The sequence below is a fragment of the Amblyomma americanum genome, chromosome 2 (assembly GCF_052857255.1).
Source record: "Amblyomma americanum isolate KBUSLIRL-KWMA chromosome 2, ASM5285725v1, whole genome shotgun sequence".
Taxonomy (NCBI): domain Eukaryota; kingdom Metazoa; phylum Arthropoda; class Arachnida; order Ixodida; family Ixodidae; genus Amblyomma; species Amblyomma americanum.
Window position 1 is genome coordinate 36248956 of NC_135498.1, and position 26375 is coordinate 36275330.

The following is a 26375-nucleotide window of genomic DNA, read 5'->3' on the forward strand; positions in this document are numbered from 1 at the left end:
TTGAAGCCCAATTTTCGATGGAGGCGAAACGCAAAAGGCGCTCGTATGCTGTGCGATGTCAGTGCACGTTAAAGATCTCCATGCGGTCGTAATTCTCATTCTTCCTTTCTTCTTTCATTCCCTCCTTTATCCCTTTCCTTACGGCGCGGTTCAGGTGTCCAACGATATATGAGACAGATACTGTGCCATTTCCTTTCCACAAGAAGCTTTTTTTTTTTTTTTCAAATGTCCCGTTCGCCTTTCAAGCCTCTCGGTTGAACGAATCAAAACATTCCAGCATCTGTTCTCAAATGTGGCGCTGTAAAGCAGCCTTGGAGTTCTAGCCTTGGTGTAGAGAATGCCCAACGATGCCTCCTGATCGTTTTCCACGCTGACACCTGGCACGCATCCAAAAAGGGCCCGAGGGAGACCGCCCCCCCCCCCCCCCCCCCTCAAATCACGCCCGGGACATTTGAACGAATATGTCACTCATCAACGTTAGAAGAAACTTCACTAAATTCGTAGTGACGGCGGACAGGAGAGGAAAGGCATGCTTTCTGTCCTGAATAGGAATGAAATGTTTGTTCAGATATTGATCTTCCTTTAACAGTAGCCGCGCGACTAATTGCAGCAGCACAGCAATTTAAAGAGTATTCGCTACTCATGTAGTGCCATTGAATGATGCAGGAACGAAAAGTGAATTTATCGCAAGTACTTTACAGATATCCTGCCCCGATACTCTTGCGGCGCCATAACCCCCATTTAGAACTGCGCATCCCTGTAAATCTTACCAAGAATGTGAATCTGGCCAGGAAGCTCCGTCAAATCGTGACGTAGCAGCAATCATGGCCAAGTTGTGAGCAGAATTTGTGAACGCTGATCACAGCGCGTATATTTCTTTATCCATCCCTCCCACTCGATCCGCTGTCCCGCTGTTTGGAACTGCAGCGTACGTTTTCGAAAAAAAAAGTGATAATTACTGTTACCGGTGTTCTTCTATATTAAACTACAGCCAATATTTGACTCGTTTCGCTACATCCGTCTCTGTCTTTTTGTGTTCTCGCAGGCTCTTCGAACGGCTGCAAGTCACTTCCACCCAATCAGCAGCGGCGACAGCGCCAGCGGGCTGGGTACACGTCGGTGACTGCGTCCGCGCGCGCATCATCTTCCTGCTCGCGTTCCCACGCGTGGAGCGGCTCGGAGGCGGAGGAGAGTGGGTGAGAAGGTGAAGAGAGAGAAAGAGAGAGATAGAGAGCGTGTGTACTCTTGCCTCAAGAGCATCAGCCGACGACGAGAAGAGGAGCGGGGCGTCGCGGCCGTCGCAGCTGCGTCAGCTGCGCCTGAAGCCGCCGCCGCTGCAGCGACCGTCCCCGAGTCCGTTGCGGGGGCGGCTGCACCGCTGGGCATGCCGACGCCCGTGACGTCGTCCAACGGAGCAGCAGCAGCAGCGCTCGGTGCGGCCCGGAACAAAAGCGGCCGGGACTAATCCGCAGGGCGTGGGACAACGACGGCTCGAAGAGAGTGTGCTGCCCTTGCAACGAGCCGCCGCCAGGCCGTCACCCATGAATCCTGCTCCATGGCAGGTCAGAGCATAGGCGCCGGCGGGAAAGGTCTCGATCCTGACCTACCTGCCTGCCTGCCTGTTTGTCACGCTCCAGTGAGCGCGCCACCTCCCGAGAAAGACAGAGAGGGGGCGTTAAGTACATAGGGAGCGGCGCTTTGTAGAGTGCATTCGAGCGATCTTATATGAGTGACCTGCTTGCGCTTATGGTTCGCCGAGCGCGAGTAGCCGGGAGGTCACCGGGTTTCATCCTGGGTCATTCGGACAAAAAAGATTAAAGGTACTCGGCGGGTGTCTTTGATCTCACAAGTGAGGAGGCTTGGTCGGCGTAATCCATTTAAAAAGCGGAGAGAAGGCGGCGCGGTGAGAAGGGCAGGAGTTGTGCTGATCTTTCCTCTCTCTGCATGACAACGGGGGCAGTAAAGATTAGTACACCGTCCTTATATTTGTGTTCTTTCTTTCGTTCTTTCTTTCTTTCTTCTCCTTCCTTCCTTCCTTCCTTCCTTCCTTCCTTCCTTCCTTCCTTCCCTCCTTCCTTCCTTCCTTCTTTCCTTCCTTCCTTCCTTCTTTCCTTCCTTCCTTCCTTCCCTCCTTCCTTCCTTCCTTCCTTCTTTCCTTCTTTCCTTCCTTCCTTCCTTCCTTCCTTCCTTTCTCTTCCTTCCTTCCTTCCTTTCTCTTCCTTCCTTCCTTCCTTCCCTGCTTGCCTGCCTTCTTATTTATTTATTTCTTAACCCGCTTCCTGCCTTTCTCTCTTTCTTCACCTCTTTCTTGAGGACGTATTTTCTCCATTTCTGTCACTGCGGCTTGACCTGACGGCTTTAACCGTCGTTGGCGTTGCTGCCATGACCTTTTCACGTACCACGCGTTTATCTCAGGACAACTCCTTCTCTCCGAGTCCAGCCCGTCCGTGCAGGGTGCCACACACGTTCCCCTTACTCTTTGGCAGCGCACCTAAAGCCTCCTTTTTAGAATAACAAGCGTGGCTCCGAAATTGCAGAGTTCTCTCCTCGTCTGACATGTAGTATACGGGTTTTGCACCGAGCCTGCCCGCGAAATGTATAGTCGTCCTGGCTTCGCTTGGCTTGTCTCGAAACGGCACACGGGAGCTCCGTTTATCCCCGCACGTCGACTCGCGGTGGAGGTGCAGCCTTCGCGCGACTCCTCGGGCGTGCAAAATAACACGTCACAAGCGACACCCCCTTTCCTTCCTTCCTCCTCCTCTTCCACCCCTGTCTCCTTCTGCGCGTGGCTCAAATACCCGCAACTGACGTTGCGCCGCGCAATACCCCGCACTTAGATGCTTGCGGGAAAGCGGACGGCGCGAGTACAGTCGGCCTGCTTATTTCTGCCGCCTACGCCGGCGCACTGCGGCGCTAAGCGTCACGGTTCTTGGGCGTCACGTCTGGAACAACCCGCGATGAACGCAGCGAGCGAAGACTTAACCTTCGAGTCCGACGCGACCGCTCGCTTTGAAAAGTGCAGGTCTGGATGTGTGTGTGTTTTCTCTCGAGCTGATGCCCTTGGTAGAAATGCTAGGCTGTATAGAAGCGAGGCTTAGAAGAGTGCGGCGAGCGATGGGGTGTAAAAGTGGTGAGGAGGGGGGGGGGCATTAGGGGACAGGAAAACAGCAGCATGGACACGGATAGCAAATACGAGTTAGGGGCATTTTGCTCGAAATTATAAACATCGACATGAGCAACACGCATAATCATGGGTAGAGTTGGCAACCGGTGCTCTCTTATGTGGAGTCAGAGTGGACCCTAGAAGGAAAAACTCGCCCGCCATGCAGTTGATGATGGGCTGATCAGATGCCATGTCGTGATGCCATAAGAAAGAGCCATGTCAAGTTATTTTGTCCGTGTGCGGGGTTTTGCTTTTCCTTGTTATTCGTGCCGGACGTAAAGATGAACACTTCTGCACACAGTTTCTCGGGAGTGCAGTGAGACATTAGTTTGTTAGCAGTAGATATAAACTTCGCAGGGCAATTTGCGTAAGTTTGAATCAACCTGTAATTACTAAGGACAGCTGAACGCGAAAAGCCTGAACATTGTGTTTTATTCACGGACATTGTTAGCGTGAAGCTCCGGCTTGCGCGCGCAGTATAAAGCTGAAATGGCTCACGACAAAGCATTAAGCACCCATAAAGCAGAATTCAAGGAACGATGGATGCGAAATGTGGCGCGTAATCTTGCCACTTTTCCACTCCTACCTATTTTTTATATTTTTTAGGAATGACAGTACGTTAAAGACGAGTGACAGCAGAAGTTTTCCTCGCGTTTCCTTTTTTTTTTAGTTTTCGCTGAAATGACCAAACATTTTTTTTTTTTTTTACCCCGGCAGACACAATGGCTCGACCTTTAGAAGATGACTGCTTCCGGAAGAGATCGGTGGAAGAAGATGTCGCGAAGGTAAGTGGAAGCGCTGCTAGCTCATAGGGATGGAATCGAGCGCCGGGCGTCGCTTCCTTAGTTTCCCTAATTACGACGTTAGCTGTTTATTAGTCGGTTTCACCTAAGAAATGCTTTCCTGTACCCAAGCGTATCGATTATCGCATTAATGGGAGTTTCAGACCTTTCAAATTCGAGACGTATTTCAAAAAAAGAAAAAAAGAAGTGTACCGGTTCTAAATATTTCTCCATCGAAAACCCTTCTCCTTTCCCAGCCATAATTTTTCCCTCTTTGTTTGCAGGCTCTCTATGGTATGGGAAAAGAAAATTTGTACACAAATTCGCGTCTTTGCGACGCATTTCTCGTCGCATGTCTTCATGGACTGTAATCTCGAGCAGTTAGATGTGCACGCACAGATAGCAGTTACCTGCTGTATCAGCTGTGTAACGAGAGAGCTCTGTAAAGCATAATGCTTTTCGAAGGTGCTAACACCACAGTTGGCTCGTTATTTTCAGAATTCCGTATGGGTGTTATTGTATTCAAGTCCCGAACGTCTGTTACGTGTTCTGTCGGCGGGAGCCATTGGCTCATTTCATTTCTTTTTCCCTTCTTCCTCCGTATTTCGCACACTTTTTTTTTCTCTTTTTCTTAAAGCTGTAAGGTAGAAAAACAGCATTTGCTCAGTGACGTTTCATGCCTTTGAGAGGCTCATTACGATGCCCAGCAATAACTGAATAGGTTGTCGGACGGTTTCCCAGATACGCTGCGCTTTCCCACGCTGACGGGCTCGTACACGTGGAAGAGAGCTAGGCTACTTTTTTTCAAGCACTTAGAAGTGACCCGCATATTTACCTTTGATAATCGATTCCCTAAATACACTCTGCCGTCCGCTTACGTTTCTCGCTCGGCTTTGAGAGTACGACACAGTTCAAGAGTATGACTCGATGCATTTTCCGAACCATGCTTTAATAATAATAATAATAATAATAATAATAATAATAATAATAATAATAATAATAATAATAATAATAATAATAATAATAATAATTCGTAACTCAATGGCGGCTGTGGTAGCGTTTGGAGAACCCGCAGACACGTGACGACAAGAATTGGCGTTCAAGTAAATGATTCCTTTAGCCGTGATGTCTGTCCGTGCTAGACGCGTAGCCAATTTTTATTTCTTTTTCTGGAGGGGCCCAAGGTAGTTAATTGCAAACGGGAGGGGAGTTGAAATTTGACAAGTATACCTTTTGGCGCCCTCCCTTTTTGTATATATGTGGCCTGGACTCTCTGATCATTAAACGGTAGCCTGCGGAGCATGTCGGATACAAAATCCTCCGGTTAGAATAGAGAAGAGAGAGAGAGAAAAAAAACAATTTTATTTTAATGCAGTATTAAGCGCCAAGGATGTCTTGGGCCAGGGTAACCAAGGCCAACTGGTCCGTCAGCTGGTCTGAGGCTAGCCAAGCGCGCCACGTTGAGAGAGAAGGGTATGGGAAAAGAAGGGAGAAAAATTGAAAATTGGTTTTGAGGAAAGAAAGTGACGCAGTAACTGTTTCACATACCCCGTCTCCCAGGCGTGCGTGCCGGAGTAATAATAATAATAATAATTGGTTTTGGAGGGAAAGGAAATGGTGCAGTATCTGTCTCATATATCGTTGGACACCTGAACCGCGTCGTAAGGGAAGGGATAAAGGAGGGAGCGAAAGAAGAAAGGAAGAAGAGGTGCCGTAGTGGAGGGCTCCGGAATAATTTCGACCACCTGGGGATCTTTAACGTGCACTGACATCGCACAGCACACGGGCACCTTAGCGTTTTTCCTCCATAAAAACGCAGCCGCCGCGGTCGGGTTCGAACCCGGGAAGTGCCGGAGAGAAACGTCTTTTCCGATGGAAATAAAAGTTGTTCAATCAATCTATCGCTGGACACACGAACCGCGCCGTAAGGGAAGGGATAAAGAATGTAGCGAAAGAAGAAAGGAAGAAAGAGGTGCCGTAGTGGAGATCTCCGGTGTAAATTTACACCACCTGGGGATCTTTAACGTGCACATCGCACAGGACACGAGCGCCTTTTTGCGTTTCGCCTCCATCAAAACGGACAGAATGGCAACTGGGCAGGAGAAAAGGCAAGGTGTGTTAGTCACCTTAGACTTGGATTTCGACAACTGTGCTGAAAAATCGAGAACGAAATGCCGGACTGCAACCTTTCTTTTCAATTTTCTCCCCGGCACTCACCGCGGAGGCAGCGAGGCTATGACCTGCGCCTTTGGACACAGGTTCAGGAATTATTCCGGCCTCGGCAGTGGCATTGCGATGGAGGCGAAATCCGGAAATGGCCCCGCTGTGACGTTTAGGATGCGCTTTAAACCCAACTGGCTGAAATTATTCAGCAGCCCTCCACATCTGTAAACCTAACGTAACCTTTTCTTTAGCAATGGCATGTCTGTGTCGAAAGCGTTCACGATTAACGAGTTCTATCGCTCAAATGCGGCAGCGAACTGCTTATAGCACGAAAATGGCCGCCAGTTCTGTTCGAGTCCGGTGTAGTGGCATATATACTGCTTTGCGGGAAGACAGCTTGCTACAGATCCGTTTATGCAGCGCAGTTAGAAAACTACACTTGTGTCAAGCAACACGCAAAAGAAGCGATGTAGAATGATGTCAGCGTGAGCGTTAGACGTCATTTCGATGGCCGGTCTCTATGACGTCACACTACGCTCTTTCGTAGCGCTGGCTTTTCGTTCATTCGTATGACGCGAGTGGAGCGAGTGCAACTTGCCCGTTTTGACACTTTCGACTTTTTTTTCTGTTTATAATTTCTTGCCCTCCCCTCTTTTTCTGCCCGTTTATTTTCTTTAAGCCTCTGTAGGAAGTAATTACTGTCACTGTCTACAACCGCTGCTGCTTGAAGGCAGTGCGATACGGCACCCGCATGTGCGGGTAGTTGTAATAGGATGGGTGTAGAAGAATTTTGGTGATCTTTACCGTAACTGCGTCGTCCTTTGGTGCATTGCTGCATAGACATACGTAGAAGGCTAGGAAAAAAATAACAAGCAGTCAAGCACTAAAAGCGTGACAACGCATATTGGTAGAGGTTACTTGCTGAGAGTACATTTCAATTAGTGGTTATTTGAACAACAACAAAAAACTTAATACTGCAGAACGTCAGCTCTGAAATAAAGTTATCGAGCTTATTCCTCGGGAACGCTGCCTCATTGAGACTCGGTCCTTGTCTAATAAAGGCTAATGGATATTTATCTAATGCTTAATAAGCCGCGGTGCAAGTCTAAGGCACACTGCTACGTACTTCTGCGACCTTTTTAACAGCACGTGGCTTCACTGCGCATTAGGTCGGAAGGTCGCTGTAATTTCGCAGGCTCACGTTTGTAATGCAGCCGCTTTAACAGACTGCAGTTATTGGCCAGCATCTGAAAGGTAAACAAAAGCAATGTTAGCAGACCAAACTGCTAGGAAAGAACTACGCATTCCGTTTGCATGTATTGTTTTTATTTTCTCTCTCTCTTTCTCTCGCTATTATTTTTTCACCTTCTCTTCTTCGATCTTTTTTTTTCGCCCTTCCCTCGCTCTATTCGACACAAAGCAACGGTAACGCGCCGTTCGACGTCACAACCGTCGCTCGCGTCAAATGCGGCGTGGATCCGGTCAGCTTGGCGATCGCCCGGAGAGGACAGCGGATGATACATCGCTCGTCGGCGACACGTGTTGTCCGGAACGTTTATGCAAAAATTTCAAAAGCAGATGCATGCTACTCTATAAAGGAGGCCGCGACTCTGCGAGAAGTAAAAAAGAAAAAGCAAAAAAGGGACCAGAAATGTACATAAACGATAATTTGCGATGTCTCTTTTTTTTCGCTGCTTGTTTTTTTTTTCGCTAAAAGAAACAAGCAGGTGTCGCTCCGAACGCGTCAACCTATACGCGAGTCGCATTTGCGAGTGCGCTGCTCTATTGGAAAGGCCGCTGGCCGTCTCGGAGATTTTGAGGCGACGCCCGTCTTTCCTCGTCCGAGTGCGCGCGAAGCCCCGTTTTAGGCCTAGTCGTATCTCATCGTGTCTCTATCTCTCGTTTTTATTTTAATGTAAATTTCCGGACACGCTGACTGAAGAGAAGTTCGCTTGTGCAAGAACTCGCTTATGTGCGCATTTGAGCCAAAACAAATGCACCGGACTCGACGGCGGTCAGCAACAACAGGTGCATGCAGTGGCGGCGTCTGCGACCGCTGCAATGTTGGCATCTTGCACCTTCTGCCGCGTTCGCCGTCCTGAAGCGTAGCGCTATACCGAGACGCGGTTAGACCTGTGGGAACTCCGTCGTCTGCTGCGACTGGGATTCACAGCGGTGTACTACACCAAAGCCTCCTGCGTTATTTTGTTGCGCGGCACCGCTTTACGCAGCCCTGCGAGACCCTTTGACGATTCGCAAGTGTCCAAGACCCCGGATGTTTCTGTGACTGCGGAATGGCTTCGTTCGGGAAAGAACTGCACCCTTCGTCACTGTGTTTATACCGAACAAGACCGAGCGAGCGTGGAACACAGAAGTATATCTAGTTCAGTCATTGCTGCGAGTCAGTGGGCCCAAATTAATAGCCATACCTTGCGCAAACAAACAGGTCAGCGGAAACCAAGTGAAAATTTTCGCGATTTGCGAGAAGCACTCCGTTATACTCGCACGAGATACAAGCATGACTTAGCTTCTTCCGTCGATCAGATCGTCGTCTTCCAGTTCGTCGCCGGACAGGAAAACTCGACAAGCTGCGCGAGATTTAGCGCGCTAAGTATTTTCCATCCGCTTTTCTGTCGCCGATAGTTAGTGGGCACTCAGTGATACACAGCCGCAATCTTCGCGGCGTCGTCTGCTGTCTAGGGATTGTAGCAGCTGCCATTTCCGCCAGCGGAGCATAGGCCGCCGCTTCGGAAGAGACTTTTCTTTTTTGTTTTTGTTTCCGGAGAGGGGGGTGTCGATAGGGCGCAGTTCCTCGCGATAGAGGAGAAGACGCCGCCGAGGATGCGTGCCCGGGGCATGTTCCGCTCGGCCGCCGTGCAAGCCGCGCGTTCTTTGCGTTCGCAGTCCAGCGACTTGTTCGATCTGCTGCACAAGCTGCAGAACAGCCGGCTGGACGACCAACGCTGCGAGCTGCCCAGGGACTCTTCGCAACCACGCAAGGGAAACGCGGCACCCGTCACCAAGGCCGAGGTGAGTGCTGCGCAGTGCGAGACGTCCGTTATAGTGGTTTAATATAAGTGTACTGTATTTACTCGCGTATTACACGCACATCTTTCATTATTCATTGAAATTTGGAAAATAACAACACAAATTAATCAATACATTGTAAAACTGTCCCACGTTATAAACAGGATGGATAGATACGGCTGTACCCTTTTATATCGGGCGTTGGCTCAAGCTACCTAGCCATGACAGGAAATTTTACTCTTGTCTTGATTTTAGCTACCAATAAGATAACCTTCGCTTGGTTGCTTCTACCCGCTTAAAATCTACCTTCCCCTCACTGTCCTTACACCCCAATGCCTTGGATAAATCAGCCCCGCTGCTTTCCACGGTCCTCCCAAATTTAGCCTCCCAAATTAGAGCCATTTTTTGTTTGTCTAAATAAAAAAAAAGCTGCCTCTATTACGCGAGTGAACACGGTATTTCCTGGTTCGGAACGTGTACCAGATTTCTTTGACAGCTTTTCTTGTGGTCGCGATTCTTACCCGAGGTTATGTATAGTGACAAAACCGATCACTGCGTTAACTACTACGCAGCATCGGTGTAAAATATGAAATGTTCCTTTGGGAGTCTGTTCAACAGAACAGAGGCCCAAAGAATGATCAGTCGGCTCCAATTGTTGGATCTGTCTTCTGTGCACGATTTACACCCCTGCGGTACGACTCAGCACAGAAAACTAGACCAAACTAGACCAGGCCGTGCGAGGGCGTTTAAATACATTGGAATAACGTTATTCGTGCTTGGAATTCTTGACTGATTCGGCCTTGCCCTGTCAGCTCCTAGCTGACCTATGGTTCGCTTGCAGCGAGCAGAACGACTGACGCGGTGTGGCGTTGGACTCTGGTTCGAACCCCAGCTCGGAACGAATATCCGAGCAGCTAAGAATGTTTCAGGCAGATAGTTCCTTTGCGTAGCCGTATCTCTAAGCAGTGGAGAATGTGAGCCGTATACATTATTCACATGCCTGCATGACACCACTCTAAATGGCGGAATTATCTTTTCGCAAAGTCGCACGGATCTGTGATCAGGCTTCAACAGTGGTGCACTGCAGCATGTGATTATGCTGCTATCTGGAAAAGGTGTTCACAAATCATGGAACATCTGCAGCAACAGTTAGCTGTTTTTTTGCGAGCGAGCAATGAAGAAGGTACTTGCGGCGTTTACAGATTCTTCACAGTGGCGACCGCGTGGCTTGGATCACGTGAACCGGGCTCGTATACCTGCGTTGCACGAAATCTGAGCCGGGGTCCCAGTCCTCGAAACTCTCGCTCTTTTCTTGGCCAGCCTGGCCTCGATGGCGGTCCCGGTTGACACCGTCAGCTTTCGCGATGCCGGCCTAAATTACGAAAAATGTTTCTATGCATCTATTCCCACGTTTTTGTCTGTTTGTTTGTTTTATTCATCTTACTATACTCCGTTTCATGCATCAGGTGCAACGCTGTAAAAGATAGGGAAGTAGTCCGGACGGGAAAATAAAGGGAGGCGTGTTACTCCGCGCTTGTTTTGTGCCCGAGTGGTCTATGGTACGTGAAAGCGACAGCGTATTGTCAGCAATAAATTTAATCAAGATCATGACTAATGTGTCTTGTGGTAAGACTACTGGGAAAGCATTTACTATGTTTCGCTCACCAGATATAACGCACTACTTTTTGGTCGCGGACGCAGGCAGCGCAAACAAGAGCGCTAGCTTTGACAGCGTTGCACATGATGTATGAAACGGAGAATAGCAGCGCATGTTTTTCCACCCAGACCACCTTCTAAGTTGCCATAGATAGTGTTAGCTTTCACGATGTCGTTCAGATGCAACTCAAACTTGCTTTCGAACAGCTTTCCAGATCTGTTTTCATGATTTTTTTTTCTTACCAACAGCGCCGGTGTTTTCGCTAGAGCTCGCCAGTAATTTCGCCCTCGGTACCCGGCACTTGTGAGCCTCCGCATTAATTTGTCAAACGCCGCGGCGAGACAGGCACTGCGCGAACACAGACGTTAGCGCCAGCGGCAGCAAACAAACGGAGGTGGAGGAAGACACGGCTTCTGCGCCGCGCATGAACAATGCAGCGTTGTCCTGTCAAATTCTCTCGCGCCTGCTATTTCTTTTGTCGCTGCCGTTATACCTCCCTAGCCCTACGTGCCAACGCTAGCCGTGAAGAAGTTCCCTGTTCTTTGCGCAATACACACGCTGTGTATTCGAGCAACGTAGAGGCAGATCAGTTTATACCAAGGAAGCAATGCGCGTTGTGGCCGTCCGTGCACAAGCGACCAACGCGTCCTCCGCGAACGCCCGACCGTAAGGCAGCCCATGCTTCATGTACGTGTGTTTCGGAAGTCTCCATGAACATACACAGCTATGGACACCGGACATATGTACTGTCACCGCTGCGAGCCGGATTGCCTAGAGGCCTCGGAGCCTGCTTTGCACGCATGCGCAGTGTGGTCTTCCTCGCACATGATCGCGTCTTGCCGTGAGTGGATGCCCGGGCTTTATATAATATCACTCTACCCTATCTATAGGCTTATTGCTTTTACTTATTTAGCGACAGCTGTGGGCGGCAAAACCGCCCGACTCACCCACGGTGGTCGTGACCCTCGATGAAACGCGTCGGTAGGTTGACGTTTTTATGTAGCTGATGGACAGGCTATACACACTGTTTGGAGTGCCTATTGAGAACAGCAAGCTCAAGCGGCAATAACCTGCAGATCTTTTCGATGTAACTGACACCCGTTTTCAAAATGCCCCTCAGATTTAACATGTTCGCGCGTCAACATATTTTGACGCCTAGGCCGTTTTTAGTTTGCTTACGTCACGGCACTCGGCTCAACAGGCAGCCTGAAACTGATGCTTCATACACGAATACTTTTGCGTCTTTCATTTAGGTGGAGTATTTAGATTTCATTTAAGTTCTGCAAATATCGTTAGACTGTCGGCAACAGAGGATCGTGTCTGTTGGGCTTCGAGAGGCATATTGTTAACTTGACCCCCCCCCCCCCCCCCCCCGAAGATTCGCGCGGCCGTGACGTATACCTTCTGCTTTCATATGCGATACGTAACGCGTTACGTGTATTACGTAACCTCCGGTGGCCTGAGCTGGCTCAGGACAAGGTTAATTGGAGAGGTATGGGTAGGTGTCTTTGTACTGCGCGGACTTTGTACTGTTAGGCTGCTGCTGCCGATGGTCATGAATGGGTGTAAATGCCCCATAATTTCATTTTGTTCGCGCTGCAATTGTAATCTGTCAGCAGTCTTCGGTGTTGCTGCTAAGAATGGCTATTTAATGCTGTGAAGCTGCGGCAGCACATCTGACAATAATATGAGGCGGTAGTGTTGGATACGTTATTTCTCGAAAAAGAACTCATGTCGACATAAAGTGCGCAAGTGTGTTCGATGCGATACATCATCTTAGCAGACTGTATAACAGCAGCAGTTCCCAATGTTGGCAGCCTTAACAGCAGCAGTCACCCAGGAACAGAATAAAGGTTACGGAGAAACGCGTACGTGCGAGCATTCTAATTAATAGGAAAAGGAACGTCGCAGGAGCGCGCTCATCGCATATTCAGTTCTTTAGTACCCTCGCTGGCGAACAGATGTAAAACGGGCAATTTTTTTAATCCGCGGTGCGAACTTTACGACCGGAAGTGTAACGCACGGGGTTGGCAAAAAAGATCTCGCACCGCGGCAGGGGCCGTGGATTAAATCCACGTGGCGTGGCACAATCCTCTCTTGCTATTCGTTATTCCGACGGCTCAAACATGCCGTGGATAACAAGGCGTGCCCGAAAACTTATTCCTCCTTCCGCCTATATTCCGTTTCGTGCCGCTCTTTAGAAGCGGCAGGGCGGAGATAAGAAGCCACGCACCGTAACAAGCTTTAAAGTGTATACCCCACTTGCAAATCCGCGAACCTCCGGAGGAATATAAAGCAAACGGGAGGGGGAGTCGCTTTGTGAGGCTCTTTCCCATCAACACTGCCTACTAGTCCTGGCACGCATATTGCCCCTGTGCTTGCGCTAGTATCTGCACACACGCGTTTTGCAAGTACAGCACACCTGCATCGAAACGCTCCTCGCAGCTCACCACATTGATATCGCTGCTCGCGGAAGTTGGTTTTGGATATGAGAGTAGCCCGCCTACTGCAATGGGCGCGCCGAGGATTCATTTACATTCTCGGCGCGGCCTATCTGTGTACGCGCACTACGCATTACACCCACTGCTCCTGCTTTCATCGTAGCGGTCCGTTTCCTCGTGTAGACTAACCCCCCCCCCCCCCCCCCCCCCCCCCCCTGCTTTCGCAGCGGCGTGCCGATATTATAGTCACGCTACTTTCGTACGGTCCATTTCACGCGTAGTGCAGTTTCCGCTATTTCTGGCTTGAGTGCATTTCGTTCGTGAGCTCGAGCGACGCGGGAGCGAAGCCCACCGCAACTGCTCCTCGCAGGAAACGTAAAAATAAAGAAAAGCGGCTCCGATAAGAAAGGCAAAAGGCGGCCTTTTCTTGCACGCCGGCTTTCTGGGGGCTTACGCTCAATGCTTGCGCCGGGATATCGCCTACTCGATCAAAGATAAGAGGCCATGTAGGCCGTTGCGTTTTCCTGTCGTGATGTTTGCGTGTTGGGCTGTCTTTGTTAGATTGTTTTTTTTCTTCGTTTCGTTGCCTGATGGCCGTAGCACTATGAATGAGAGTACGCGGGTCGTTAACGTGCATATTGGCGGGGGTTTCGTATAGTGTTTCTTGCATGAATGGGGAAAATGGAGCGTGCTCAACGGCATCGGTAAGGGCGTGGCTTTGCTGACGTCGCGTGCATCTTTCTACGAAGCTGATGCATTCCTCTGCTGGCGACTGTTATTACTCTGGTGATGTAGGTACACTGCGGAATCAGTATTTGTTTTCTACGCATCGGTAACGGTACCGCTGGTTGGGGACTCAAATATCATAGCAGGGGTGCCAATGTATCAACAGTGAACGACGTTTAAAACTACTAAAAACAATGCAGTGCGATTTTTTATGCTGCATAGTTGTTATTGCAAGTATATATCTGTAGTTACTGTAGCTTAATTAGTTACGGCTAAATGGATTCTGATTTCGCTGGCACTACTTCCTTGAGCTGAACTTCGATATTCTCTGGCATTCCGGACGAAGTAAGGCACGTGAAATAGCTACAACGAATACTTTCCCTTCCCTTAATTTATGGAGCACAAAAGTAGCGTTTTCATTTCAGACATTAAGATGCGCGCTTGCAGAATAATGTAACGTGACAGGCGGGGTGATTATCGAGAAGATTATCAAGTTGGCTACTCCACATCGGAAAGGGAAAGAAAGACAAAGGATATGTAGATAAAAAACGAGGTAAATTATAAATTGAAAAAGTTACAGGACTCGACTCGTCGCAGAGCCGTAAATACCCGCACAAGACTGCGTACTTGACTGCGCCTTCTTTCTTGGTCATGGCCTCAGACAATTTTTCATTTTCTTCTTTCTTTTTTCAACGCTGTCTCAGCTGGAGAATGCGAAGGTATATTTGATACTTAGAGGGACACTGCAGGCAATTCCATCAATTATTATTGCCTGTAAAAATTAATTATCTGGCTTTTTCTGGCTATGATGACGTTTTTACGGCAACAAGAGACGCATTTATCGCATAGAAAATTGTATTTAAAAATCTTCCCGTCAGTCGATTCGAGCTCCTACCGTCCTTAACGAAAATAACGGGTTGCCACCGTTTTCATTTTCATCTGAATGGCGGTGTATAGTATTGAATTTTAATTGAATTTAAATGAATTTAAATCGAGTTTATTTCCTGTGTTTACTTGTAAGGAAGGCCGAGGATAAAAAGGTCCGAGAGCAGCTTGACAAGTCCATCGACCCCTATAGAGTGCCGAGCAGCAAACAGCGATGCAGGAAAAATAATACAGTATAATAGATGCGATAAACATCTGAAACGTTAAAAAAAAAAACAGAAGGTATGACAAGTCTGTCAGCGCCTACAGTGCGGGGGAAGCAAACAGCAGTGCACGAAAGTAAAGACACATGCACAAAGAAATAATATCAGTTAAGAAGGAGTTTCAATGCAGTCAAAGCTGTGGAATCGATTTGCGCGAAGTTTCAGCAATCTTCACAACTGCGTTGAGTGTGTTCGTTCAGAGCACGTGGCAGTGTTTCTAATGCTTTGTGAACCATATGTAATACGAAATGTTTCAAAATACTAAAGTTCAGGATGCATGCTGCGATATGCGTTAGTGTTAGTATGGAGGTATGCTTAGTAGAAGAGGTGTTTGGCGTTTTTAGCAATTTCAGTTCGGTGTATTGCAAGCAGACATAAGTTGTAAAGGTCACGGATTTTAACGATGCTATGCTGTTCAGAAAGTTCAGCTGTATCGGCGAATAAACTCTGGTTACATATAGCACGTAAAACTTTTTTTTCTGAATCAAATACATCCCGTGCTTATTCATTGCGTTGGTTGTTCCCCACACGCTGACCGTGATTCAAGTGCGATAGGAACATAGATTGACACATCAAAATAAGCCAAAGAACGCGTTACCCTATCTGTACTGGTAAACTTCTATTTGTAATTACCGTCGCTTTAAGCGGCCTGTTGCCGTGAACTCATTTAAAAATTACTAGGGAATGCGTTCAAGAATACGACAAAACTTCATTTTTTTGGAGTGACAAAGTATTTTCTGGAAACAACATTAATATTCCTTGAAGTAGTGCACGCTTCCTGTGGTTATGGAAAAGATGGCTCTGCGGCAACTGTAGAAACACTGCTCTGTCGCGAGGAGTGAGTGACCGTGCTAAACTACAGAAAAAAAAAAGCTATTAATGCGATAGCATCGAAACCCCCGGGGCGAAAATGCCTCGTAGCTCACAAAATCCGCCTATTGGCTGGAGGATAGTGACGTCACCAGATCGCAGCATTCCCATTGGCTGAACGGAAAACCGCGTCACCAGATGGAAACATATTTGGCTGGAGAGAAGTTACGTTATCAGACGGCAAGTGGCGTCACTTCCGGTGAAGACATCAACAGCCTGTTAATGCTATTGCGTTGCTAACACATGATGGAATAGATGTACCTGTGAATTTTTTTTTATTACGGCAGCATTTTCTGTCGTAACTGTAGATTTTTTTCTACAACAAAAATTCTCGATGCGAGAACAAATTTTCCCGCGTCCGTTTCAAAGTAGAATATAAGGCGTCTTCGCATCTGCTGAAGTCTGATCGAAACCACCGCTTCCGTTCGGCTGCAGGTGGCAGTCATCATTTCAATGCGCAGGAAAATAGTTTTTGTGCCGACAGAGCTCATTCGAAACCCCCGTCCTCAAAAAATAAAGTTTCCTTGCGTGTGGTGACCAAATGAAACTTGAAACTGCGGCAGACGTTGGGCGAAGGGGAAGTTTGTGGGCTGTAATATAACGACATCCGGTTATTGTGGTCGAAAGCTTACAGCTATCATCAAAAACAGTTCACAGGGGAGCGAACGGCTACAAGTTGAGAAAGGCTGCTTTCGCAGATGTTCATTTCTTTTGATTTTTTTACTCCTCCTTTGAACTGAAGCGGCGTAGTAGTCGCGTTAGGGAAGCCGCGTTGTGAGCGTCTTCCCGGAAAAGTAATTTTCCGCACTGAGGCGAAAACGCAACGCCGCGCAAGACGTGGTTAAATTACGAGCAAGTTTGTGCTTCTTTCGTCACCACCACAACGTGAGCTTCGTGTTAAACCGAACGTATTTGTGTCGAAACGGCTACGGTGGTACGTACGTACTCTCGTCGTCCCGGTCTTTGTAGTTATTGCTTTTCATTCCCCGTTCTTTGTTTCTGCTTATTTCTTCCAGAGGCAGAATCAAGACCAAGAAAAGTTAGAGGAGGTAAGAACCACGTTCCTGACTGCTGTGTCCATGGGCTTACTGGACCCATACATCGAGGCGTTGGTCCAATTTTTGTGTCAGCACAACTCGCCGGACACGAGAGAGTGAAGGAAACACGCTAAAAAGGGCTGCTTTCTGCGTGCCTCGCATGTCTGGCTGCCGCATAGATTAAGCTCTGCCATCTCGTCCAACGGAGCTCGATGACTTGTATGCGGACACTCATACAGTGTGTTTCACCTAAGATTTTACACAATTTTTTTTAAACTAGTCTTTTTGTGTTAGGAGAGCGCTTTTTTCGGCATATCATTGTCAGCGGTGTAGCAGATCGGAATACTTCAGCTAAGACGTGGCCGCCGCGGTGGCTGAGTGGTTATGGCACCCTGAAAGACGCGGGTCCGATCCCGGCCGCGGCGGTAGAATTTCGATGGAGGCGAAATTCTAGAGGCCCGTGCACTGTGCGATGTCAGTGCACGTTATTAAAGAACCCCAGGTGGTCGAAGTTTCCGGAGCCCTTCACTACGGCGTCTCTCATAGCCTGAGTCGCTTTGGGACGTTAAACCACCTTAAACTAACAAACTAGCTAAGACGTGCTGACCAGCAGGCTGGTTAACTAATTTTGAATAGTGAACTTTTTAACTATGACTGTATAGGCTCCTTAATTATTAAGAGGCATGCAGGCCAACGTAAGTAATATCCAGATCAGTTTTTAATATTTTGAAAACCCGGTTACCCTCAGCCCTGTGCCCCAACAAATTCTGGCTGCATCGCGCCAAAATACACGCGCTTTCGAGAAGCTTGCAGGCAAAGCAACCTCCATACTGCACGTAACTCGTCGAAACCGCCAAATTTTGCTGGCCCACAGCGTTGAAGGGAAGCGTCTTTTCGAAATTCTAAAAACCGATATGCATAGATGTTGCTTACAGTGGGCTACATGCCTCTCAGTAATTAGGAAGTCTAACAGTAACAGTTAGAGAAGTTAAATATTCATTATTAGTTAAACAGTCTGCTAGTTAGTACCTCTTAGATGTATTCTGATGTACTACACCGCTGACAATGCTATGTCGAAAAAAGCGCTCTTCTAGCTCAAAAATCCAATTTTTTAAAATTGTGTAAAGTCTTAGGTGAGGCACCCTGTATACTCGAGGCTATGATAACTGCAGTCGCCCACAATGGATAACTCTCCTTGTGCCCGATGTCCTCGGTACGCGTGCCTTAAACGTACCCAACCAACCAAACAAAAAAAGCAGCCAAGAAAATGTAGAGAAAAAATTTCACGGTGGGTATGAAATATAGGTGCCGGTATTCGGAGAAATATTATTCCCAGGACATATAATATGTACAACAACGTTGGAGTGCATGTTTATGTAGCGAGATAGTCGCAGCCGTAAAATGGCGGGGTCGTGGTGGAAGGGGACGGACGGTTGTGGACGTGACCCGCGTATGAGACGAGAAGGAGTAGTATAACTGATGCAAAAACGCGGAAACCAGACCACTTTTACTGGCGGGTAACTCCTGCATACGTATACGTGCACAATGCTGCGGGTAAAGTTTTTTTTTTTTAATTTGTCGATCCGGTACGGCGTTAACGAAATGTTTTCTCTATCGTTTGGGAAGGAAGAGGGAAAAGGGGGGAGTTTTGAACTCTCTCAGATGCCTTGAGAGTTTTCAAATGTACTATTTGTACGTTTCAGAAAGTCTGTCAAGTACACGTTTAATTCTCGTTGATAAATGTGGAGCCTATACGCATATACTGACGTCGATTATATACGTCTTCAACTCTTCCCTGCCACGTAGACGTTGGCAGAGGAAAATAGAGCGGCATTGGCGGGACAATAATATATTTTAAAGCTGCTGTTCTTGTGTCTGCTTGTCTGCAGCGCTTTAAGCCTGGACTCCATGTACGCGAAAACTCACTCGCAGGCGAGGGCGGCAAGCGACGAGCGACGCTGTCGCGCGAACCAAAATGCATGTGTCGCTTGCCGTGTCGCTCGAATCTGCACCCACAGAAAATTTCGCTCGTCGCCCGGAAGTCCCCCACGCGACTGGCCAATCAGAGCCCCCCAAAGCCGTTTCCGGTTTGTCCACGGTTTCTCACGGGTACATCTCACGAAACCCGCCCGTCGTCTTGGTCATCGCCACCGTCGAGAAGATATTTGGTTTTGTAGCTGAGAGGCAAACCCGCATTATTTAAATAATTAAAACAATCTACTTTTTGGGTGCGGAGGGCTAACAGCATTTGGAGCGGGCGTACTGCAGGGAAAGATGTGTGTCGAGCCGCGGGTGCCGGCGCTCGATCCACCGTGCCGCTGCGCTCCAACTGTGCAGAAACACTCGCAGCGAGCATTCTCGCTGGTAAATTGCAGTTTGCTCACTTACAATCAGATTACGGTGACAGTTTATGAGAGTGTTTTTACTAAGCCGGAGTGCACAGGCACCGAACGAAAGCACATCTCCCACGTGAACCCGTGATATGACTTCGTCTCCGCAAGCACGCCGTTGGTTATCTCCACTGCCGCTACACCGCTGCCGTAGAGGAAATATTCCTTTGGCCCTGACTATGAGGCACACTCACAAAATTTTAAGAGAGAGAGAACAGGTTACGGGCGTGTTTCTAAGCTTCAGTGCGCAAAGCTCGGAGTCCGCTGCGCACGTCGCGGGTTCGCGTCGCCTGCCGCCTTCGCTTGCATGGAGGTTGCCCACAAGCGACGGAGCGAGGCCGCCTTGTCGCGTCGCTCGCTCTTTCGCGCACATGGAGCCGAGGGTTTACTGTGTGTAAAGTTGCTCCCAAATAAATCGCTCTATGAAAGGCGACCCCTTGAGAAGGCCGGCCTTCTTGAAAAACCACCACTTCGTCAGGCCTAGGTTGAAGCCTTTTCCTCAAAAGAAGAAAGTTTCCTTCGCCTCTGGCCTGAGGATTGGCCCCTGCTAACGAAGACCTGTCAATTCCTTCAGAAGGTGTTCACGCACAGGGAGTGTTCCCACGGGCTACTCTTGGTTACTCACTCGCTGTCAATTCTCCCAGATCCTCCGCAAGCAGGGCAGCTACCCGATGGTGGTGCTCCCCGTGGCCGGCGGCTACTGGGTGGACGGCGTGGACTGCGCCTCCCCCTCGGACGTCTTCGACAGTGTCTTCGTGCCGGGACACTTCACGCCGGCCAAGATCAACAGCCAGGAGATCGCCACCACCTACCGCAAGCACTTCCTCGGAAAGGTGAGCAAAACCTATCCCTCTTTCCCTTTCCGTCTGCTCTGAAACATACTTCTGTCTTTTGACAGGACATCAGAGCCTACAGCTTTCTTTAGGCCCCAGTCGCACGCTGTTTATAGACTGCGGAAATCTCATGTCTCACTACAAAAAATACCCAGGCGGTGGGTCGAAAATAATCGGGAGTGCTCCACTATGCGGCGCCTTTTTACCTATTCTTTCTTTCGTCCCCTTCTTCCTACCTTCCCTAACGGCGCGGCTGAGGTGTCCACCGAGCAGTAGACACCTTTACCATACCGCGTACCATGTTACCGTTACCGGAGTACCGGTTGGGAGCCCACGCGCTGTCAGTACACATGTGCAGAACGCTTTGACGGCTCCAGATGGCGCCAGGCGCCCGGCAACTGCGCGCACGCCTGCCGCATCGCGAGCGCTGATTGGTCCCGATCCCGATTTTGATATTACACCATTTCCTTTCCTCAACGAACCAAACCGAAAAACCAATCTCTTGGCTCAGAATAACTTCCTTGTCCATTCTTCTGAGACCCAGAATAAATCCGCCACGGTGGCTCAGTGGTTATGACGCTCGGCTGCTGACCCGAAAGACACGTGTTCGATCCCGGCTGCGGCGGTCGAATTTCGATGCAGGCGAAATTCTAGAGGCCCGTGTACTGTGTCATGTCAGTGCACGTTAAAGAACCCCAGTTGATCGAAATTTCCGGAGCCCTTCACTACGGCGTCCCTCATAGCCTGAGTCGCTTTGGGGCGTTAAACACCCATAAACCACAACAGCACGCAAATAATTTACCATCGGTGTGTGCCACCTTTTAGGTTAGGGAGAGAGAGAGAGCAAACCTTTATTAATTAAACAGAGAGGATGAGCCGGCGTAGTTGATGAATGCTGACATCATGGTCCGCGTCCCTAGTCGGGGATGCTGCAAGATCCCGCCGCCGGGGTGGGGAGGGAATTGGGGACTGTGTTGACAGGCCCACACCATGTAAGACAGAGAACAGGGCTCGTCATAGTGTGGGCGCGAAGGATTCACTTTCGGGTCATAGCCAGCAGCCATGGCGGGGCACCAATAGGTGTTCGTCTGTAGCTGTCGCAGACTGCGTTCGTCTGCCTTCGACAGCCCCTTTGCCGGTGGAGAAAACTGGCGATGCCTATCCTTGTAATAGTCGACGATTTCTCGAAACCGCAGAAGGGGTCGGCTAGGCTTATCGATTGTGGAGGATGCGGAAGTAGGTGCCCGGAGGATAAGTGCTCGGGCAGCCGCATTCGAAGCTTCGTTACCATCGAGTCCCTGGTGGGCCGCCGCCCACACGATGCGTCTAGGAGTGGGTTCGGAGTCTTTAACGGCGTTGTAAAGTATGTCATAGGCTAGAAGACATACCTCGCCCTTGGCATAGCTCTCGCAAGCGTAACGCGAGTCTGAGATGACAACCTTGCATGGGGGTCTGCGACAGTAAGGGCGATAGCGACTTCTTCGAGAGCCCGGTGGAGACTTCGAGATGTTTCTGAGCCGAGATCGTAATAGTTTGTACATATTACTTCTCCCCCTGTCCTCTATTCCTGTCCCCTCACCTCTTTCATTTCATTTCTCCATTCTGCCTGCTGTCCTTTATTTCCGCTGCCCCAGCTCAGGTGCTTCAGTATCGATGGCAGATGCCGGGGCTAGCAAAAATCTTTTCCTTCCTTTTTACTATTATTTTTAATAAAACCACTACCACCACCAGCCGAGATCGTTATTTGAAAATGAAAATTGGTTTTGGGGGAAGGAAATAGCGCAGCGACTGTCTCGCTTCTCGGTGAACACCTCAACTGCGCGTAAGAGAGGGGGTAAAGGAGGGAGTGAAAGAATAAAGGAAGAAAGTGGGGCCGTAGTGGGAATAATTTCGACCACCTGCGTTTTTATGGAGAAAAAACGCAAAGGCGCCCGTGTGCTGTGCGATGTCAGTGCACGTTAAAGATCCCCAGGTGGACGAAATTATTCCGGAGCCCTCCACTACGGCAGCTCTCCCTTTCTTCTTTCACTCCCTCCTTCATCCCTTCCCTTACGGCGCGGTTCAGGTGTCCAACGATATATGAGACGGATACTGCGCCATTTCCTTTCCCTAAAATCCAATTATCACCTGGAGATCTTTAACGTGCAGTGACACCGAACGGTACACGGTCGCCTTATGCGTTTCGCCTCCATTCAAACGGTGCGTTCCTGGCTCTAATGGGCTGGGATCTAAGAGCTCTCACCAATGTGGCGACAGCTCCTTGTCCCCTGGTGTATCTGTCGCTAAAACGTCGTCTTTGTTTGGGAGGACGCCGATTTTTGCGACGCGCATCTTGGCTTTAATCTTTCCTCTCACATCGCTTTTAACTCTCCTACTGTCTGCACGTGGCAGCGATTGTGGCTCAGCACGAGCCAGTGGGCAGGCCCGTGCACTTTTCATTTTTTCCTTCAGTCGCAACAGCAACAACAACAACATCCAAGCGCAGCACGAACGGGGCCACTGCCACAGTCGCATCTTTAACGTGCGCTTACATCGCACAGCACACGGAAAACGCTAAGGCGCCCATGTGCTGTGCGATGTCAGCGCACGTTAAAGATCCCCAGGTGGTCGAAATTATTCCGGGGCCCTCCACTACGGGCACCTTTCTCTTCCTTTCTCCTTTCACTCCCTCCTTTATCCCTTCCCTTACGGCGCGGTTCAGGTGTCCAATGATGTATGAGACAGATACTGTGCCTTTTCCTTTCCTCAAAAACCAATTATTATTATTATTATTACAGACGCATAGAGGAGGAAGGAAGCTGAGATTTAAGAGGAAAGGTCAGAAGTAAGGACGCACCTAGAAAATTGGTTGTTGGGGAAAGGAAATGGCCCAGTATCTGTCACATCTCGGCGGACACCTGAACCGCGCCGTAAGAGAAGGAATAAAGGAGGGACGGAGTGAAGAGAGGAAGAAAGGTGCCGTAGCGAAGGTCTCCCACATAGCAGCAACCGCCGTAGCTACGACGACGGCTGCGTCAGCAAGGATCAAAGGCATAACTATCAAGGGGCAAGGGCCTGTGGATTGGCATGAACGCTATCGTTATCACTGCGGCCTGCAGATAAGACAAAAACAGGTCAAAAAGGGAGAGATTAAATTCGCGTCGCAGCGCTGGCACCCAAACCCCTTCCCCTTGTGGAAAGGAGGAGTGAAGTGTAGTATGTTGGTGACTCGCTCCTCGTGCTTTAAGGCACGGTTCAGGATAAGGTTCCGAAGGCAAACGCGCAGTTTAGGTCATGCGCCAAGGAAACAATTCGATTAAAAGCACCTGAAATTTGCGCCTCCTGCAGTATCCAAACTAAACGCCCTGTGCTAAGTAATCCGAAAGCCATTTCCTGAGGCCCCTCATCTTTGAAATTTAGTCATTGTGGCAGTTTGGAGTACTGACGCCTTGCATTCAACTTGTCCATGTTAGAGGGACGGCGAGAAGGACACCTTGGCACTGAAGTGGCGAATGGTCAGCTTTGCGCAGAGGCAGTGTCGCATCCCATGAAGTTTCGACTGAGGAGCGACTATTGCTAGTTGAAAACTATTACCAATACCCTGCCTGGACGACGTGAAATACCGTCGGCCGAGGCAATTTTTGGCTGGCCCTCCGGGGCTTCGCAACCCAATTCAAAGACAGATTATTTACGACCACTTGGGGTTTTTTTTTGCGATGTAAGCATTCACATTTCGCCTGCATCGAAACGTGGGAAGATGAAGAAATGGGCTTGGGTAGGGCATGTAATGCGAAGAAAAAAATCAATCGATGGTCGTTAAGCATAGCAGGGGCGCCAGAAAGTTAGATGGGCGGCCGAGATAAAAAAAAAATGCGGGGAGACATGGGAGAGGCCTTTTTCCTTCTGGCGGTGTAGTCAGGATAAACGATCATACTGTTTCCTTGCCTGCGCACAAAGACACCACCAGCGTTGCACTACCATTTTCCAATTCACACTTCAGTCCAGCGATATATGAGACAGATACTGCGCCATTTCTTTCCCCAAAAACCAATTATTATTATTATTAGGAAGTGTTCCAAGATATAATAGAAATTTGTACTCTGCTGGTGACTACTGCACAATTCTCGTAAGTCCGCCAAGTTTTCCGGTATTTTACTTCAGGAGCGGAAAAAAGTACTAATATATGGGTTGTTGGGAAATGGGAGGGTGGGCAAGGAGTTAGGCCACTTGCTTAAGCCCGGGCTTCCAACGAGATTAGGCCACAGTCGTCGGCTGCTTTTTGCACTCGCGCGCCCCCCTCTGACGGTGGCGGGTCAGTGGCGCAACAGCCTAACGAACCTCATCCAGCGTCCCGTTTTATTTGTGCCTCATTGCTCTTTGCTCGGCCGGGGCGAAGCAAGGCCGTTTATTACACGTGGGGTGCAGCGGTCACGTATACAGCTGGCGGGGCCTTTCTTCCCTGCGTGCGAGCAGTTGAAGGCGAAGATGCTGTCGCACACGTTTGCAGGACATGCGCTGTCTGAGTGGGAATGCGGGCTGTGTCCCTGCTCGCCGGAAAGGCAGCGTCCGTCCCCGTGACGCAACTGCCGCCGGCACGTCGTCGCCTCGCGCGGGCAGCTGTCTTCTCCACTTAGGTCATTTGGGAGGAGGAGCTGCAGTGTTGCAGCTGGGAAACTAAGCCTAGCGGGACCACGGGAAAGCTAATGACATTCGCGACGTATAGGAAGGCATTACGTTAGTTGGTGCGCCGGCAAAGTTTGGCGACGACGCGGAGCTCTCGAAACCCGCCTTTGAACGACATGGGACAGTGTTTGCAGTACTTGCAGCTAAACGGTACGCAGCGCGAAGGAATTAACAGTGTTTGCAAAACTCGCGCCAATTTTGTCACCCATTTCTTGCGAGGCATCGGGACTGTCAAAGTGCGGGTCATTAGTTTTGTCCGTATTTCCCTCATACGATTCCAAGGCGACGCATACATAGAAGGATTCGAAAGGAAGTCGGATGGGCGCATTAGATTAGTAAGTTTGCGGTTATAGGGCGGCTGCAGCATTCACGGCACAGGAGGTAGTGGGAGAGTTCTTTGTCCTACAGTGACCGTAGTTAAGCTGATGATGACTTCTATGGTAATTCTGGCACACCGTAACCTGTAATAGTTGGTTTTGGGGAAAGGAAATGACGCAGTATCTGTCTCATATATCGTTGGACACCGCAACCGCGCCGTAAGGGATGGGATAAAGGAGGGAGTGAAAGAAGAAAGGAAAAAAGAGGTGCCGTAGTGGAGGGCTCCGGAATAATTTCGACCACCTGGGGATCTTTAACGTGCACTGACATCGCACAGCACACGGGGGCCTTAGGGTGTTGCCTCGATAAAGACGCAGCCGCCGCGGTCGGGTTCGAACCCGGGAACTCCGGATCAGTAGCCGTGCGTCCTAACCACTGAGCCACCGCGGCGGGTTACCGTAACCTGTATGTATTGAAGATCTTTACCGTAACCTGTATGTATTGAAGACGTAAAGGTGAGAGTGACCCAGATTTTGTGGCCAAAGCAAATCCTCCGTTTTTTTTCTTTTCGTATAGCTGCTTGGCAAGAAGTACAACATGCGTCGAGGCGACCGTCGAGGCGACTCATGTCGCCTCATGTCTCAAGCCACGCAGGTCATGTTTAGATCCTCCGGCTTCAAACTTACTTAAACGTCATTGCATCGGCGAAGAAGGCCAGCTCTCCATTTACATTACTCTGTCCCGTTCGGCGGAAATCCCGGCGTCGGCGTGACTGGAAAATGTTGATTGATCTAGAGGGTAGTGACGTAGAAAAGCAGTTTCGCTGAAAAAAAAAAGACCCGCCGCGGTAGCTCAGTGGTTAGGGCGCTCGACTACTGATCCGGAGTTCCCGGGTTCGAACCCGACCGCGGCGGCTGCGTTTTTATGGAGGAAAAACGCTAAGGTGCCCGTGTGCTGTGCGATGTCAGTGCACGTTAAAGATCCCCAGGTGGTCGAAATCATTCCGGAGCCCTCCACTACGGCACCTCTTTCTTCCTTTCTTCTTTCACTCCCTCCTTTGTCCCTTCCCTTATGGCGCGGTTCAGGTGTCCAACGATATATGAGACAGATACTGCGCCATTTCCATTCCCCAAAAACCAATTATTATTGAAAAAAGGT

At 49.2% G+C, this 26375-nt stretch overlaps 1 protein-coding gene and 1 non-coding gene across 4 annotated transcripts in view; both read left to right on the top strand.

The window, feature by feature from the left end:
• The window catches only part of LOC144121005 (rap1 GTPase-activating protein 1-like), a 211810-nt gene that overhangs the window by 157710 nt on the left and 27725 nt on the right, over positions 1-26375 (top strand). For all 3 annotated transcript variants that reach the window (XM_077653897.1, XM_077653895.1, XM_077653896.1), the window contains exons 2-6: positions 1046-1562; positions 3881-3948; positions 9013-9138; positions 16994-17026; positions 20049-20237. In XM_077653897.1, the coding sequence (XP_077510023.1) occupies positions 1556-1562; positions 3881-3948; positions 9013-9138; positions 16994-17026; positions 20049-20237 (423 nt within the window). In that variant the 5' untranslated portion in view covers positions 1046-1555. The remainder of the gene's footprint in view (positions 1-1045; positions 1563-3880; positions 3949-9012; positions 9139-16993; positions 17027-20048; positions 20238-26375) is intronic.
• LOC144122252 (U4 spliceosomal RNA) lies at positions 23735-23876 on the top strand. Its single transcript, XR_013312863.1, has one exon. It is a non-coding gene; the product is annotated as a U4 spliceosomal RNA (small nuclear RNA).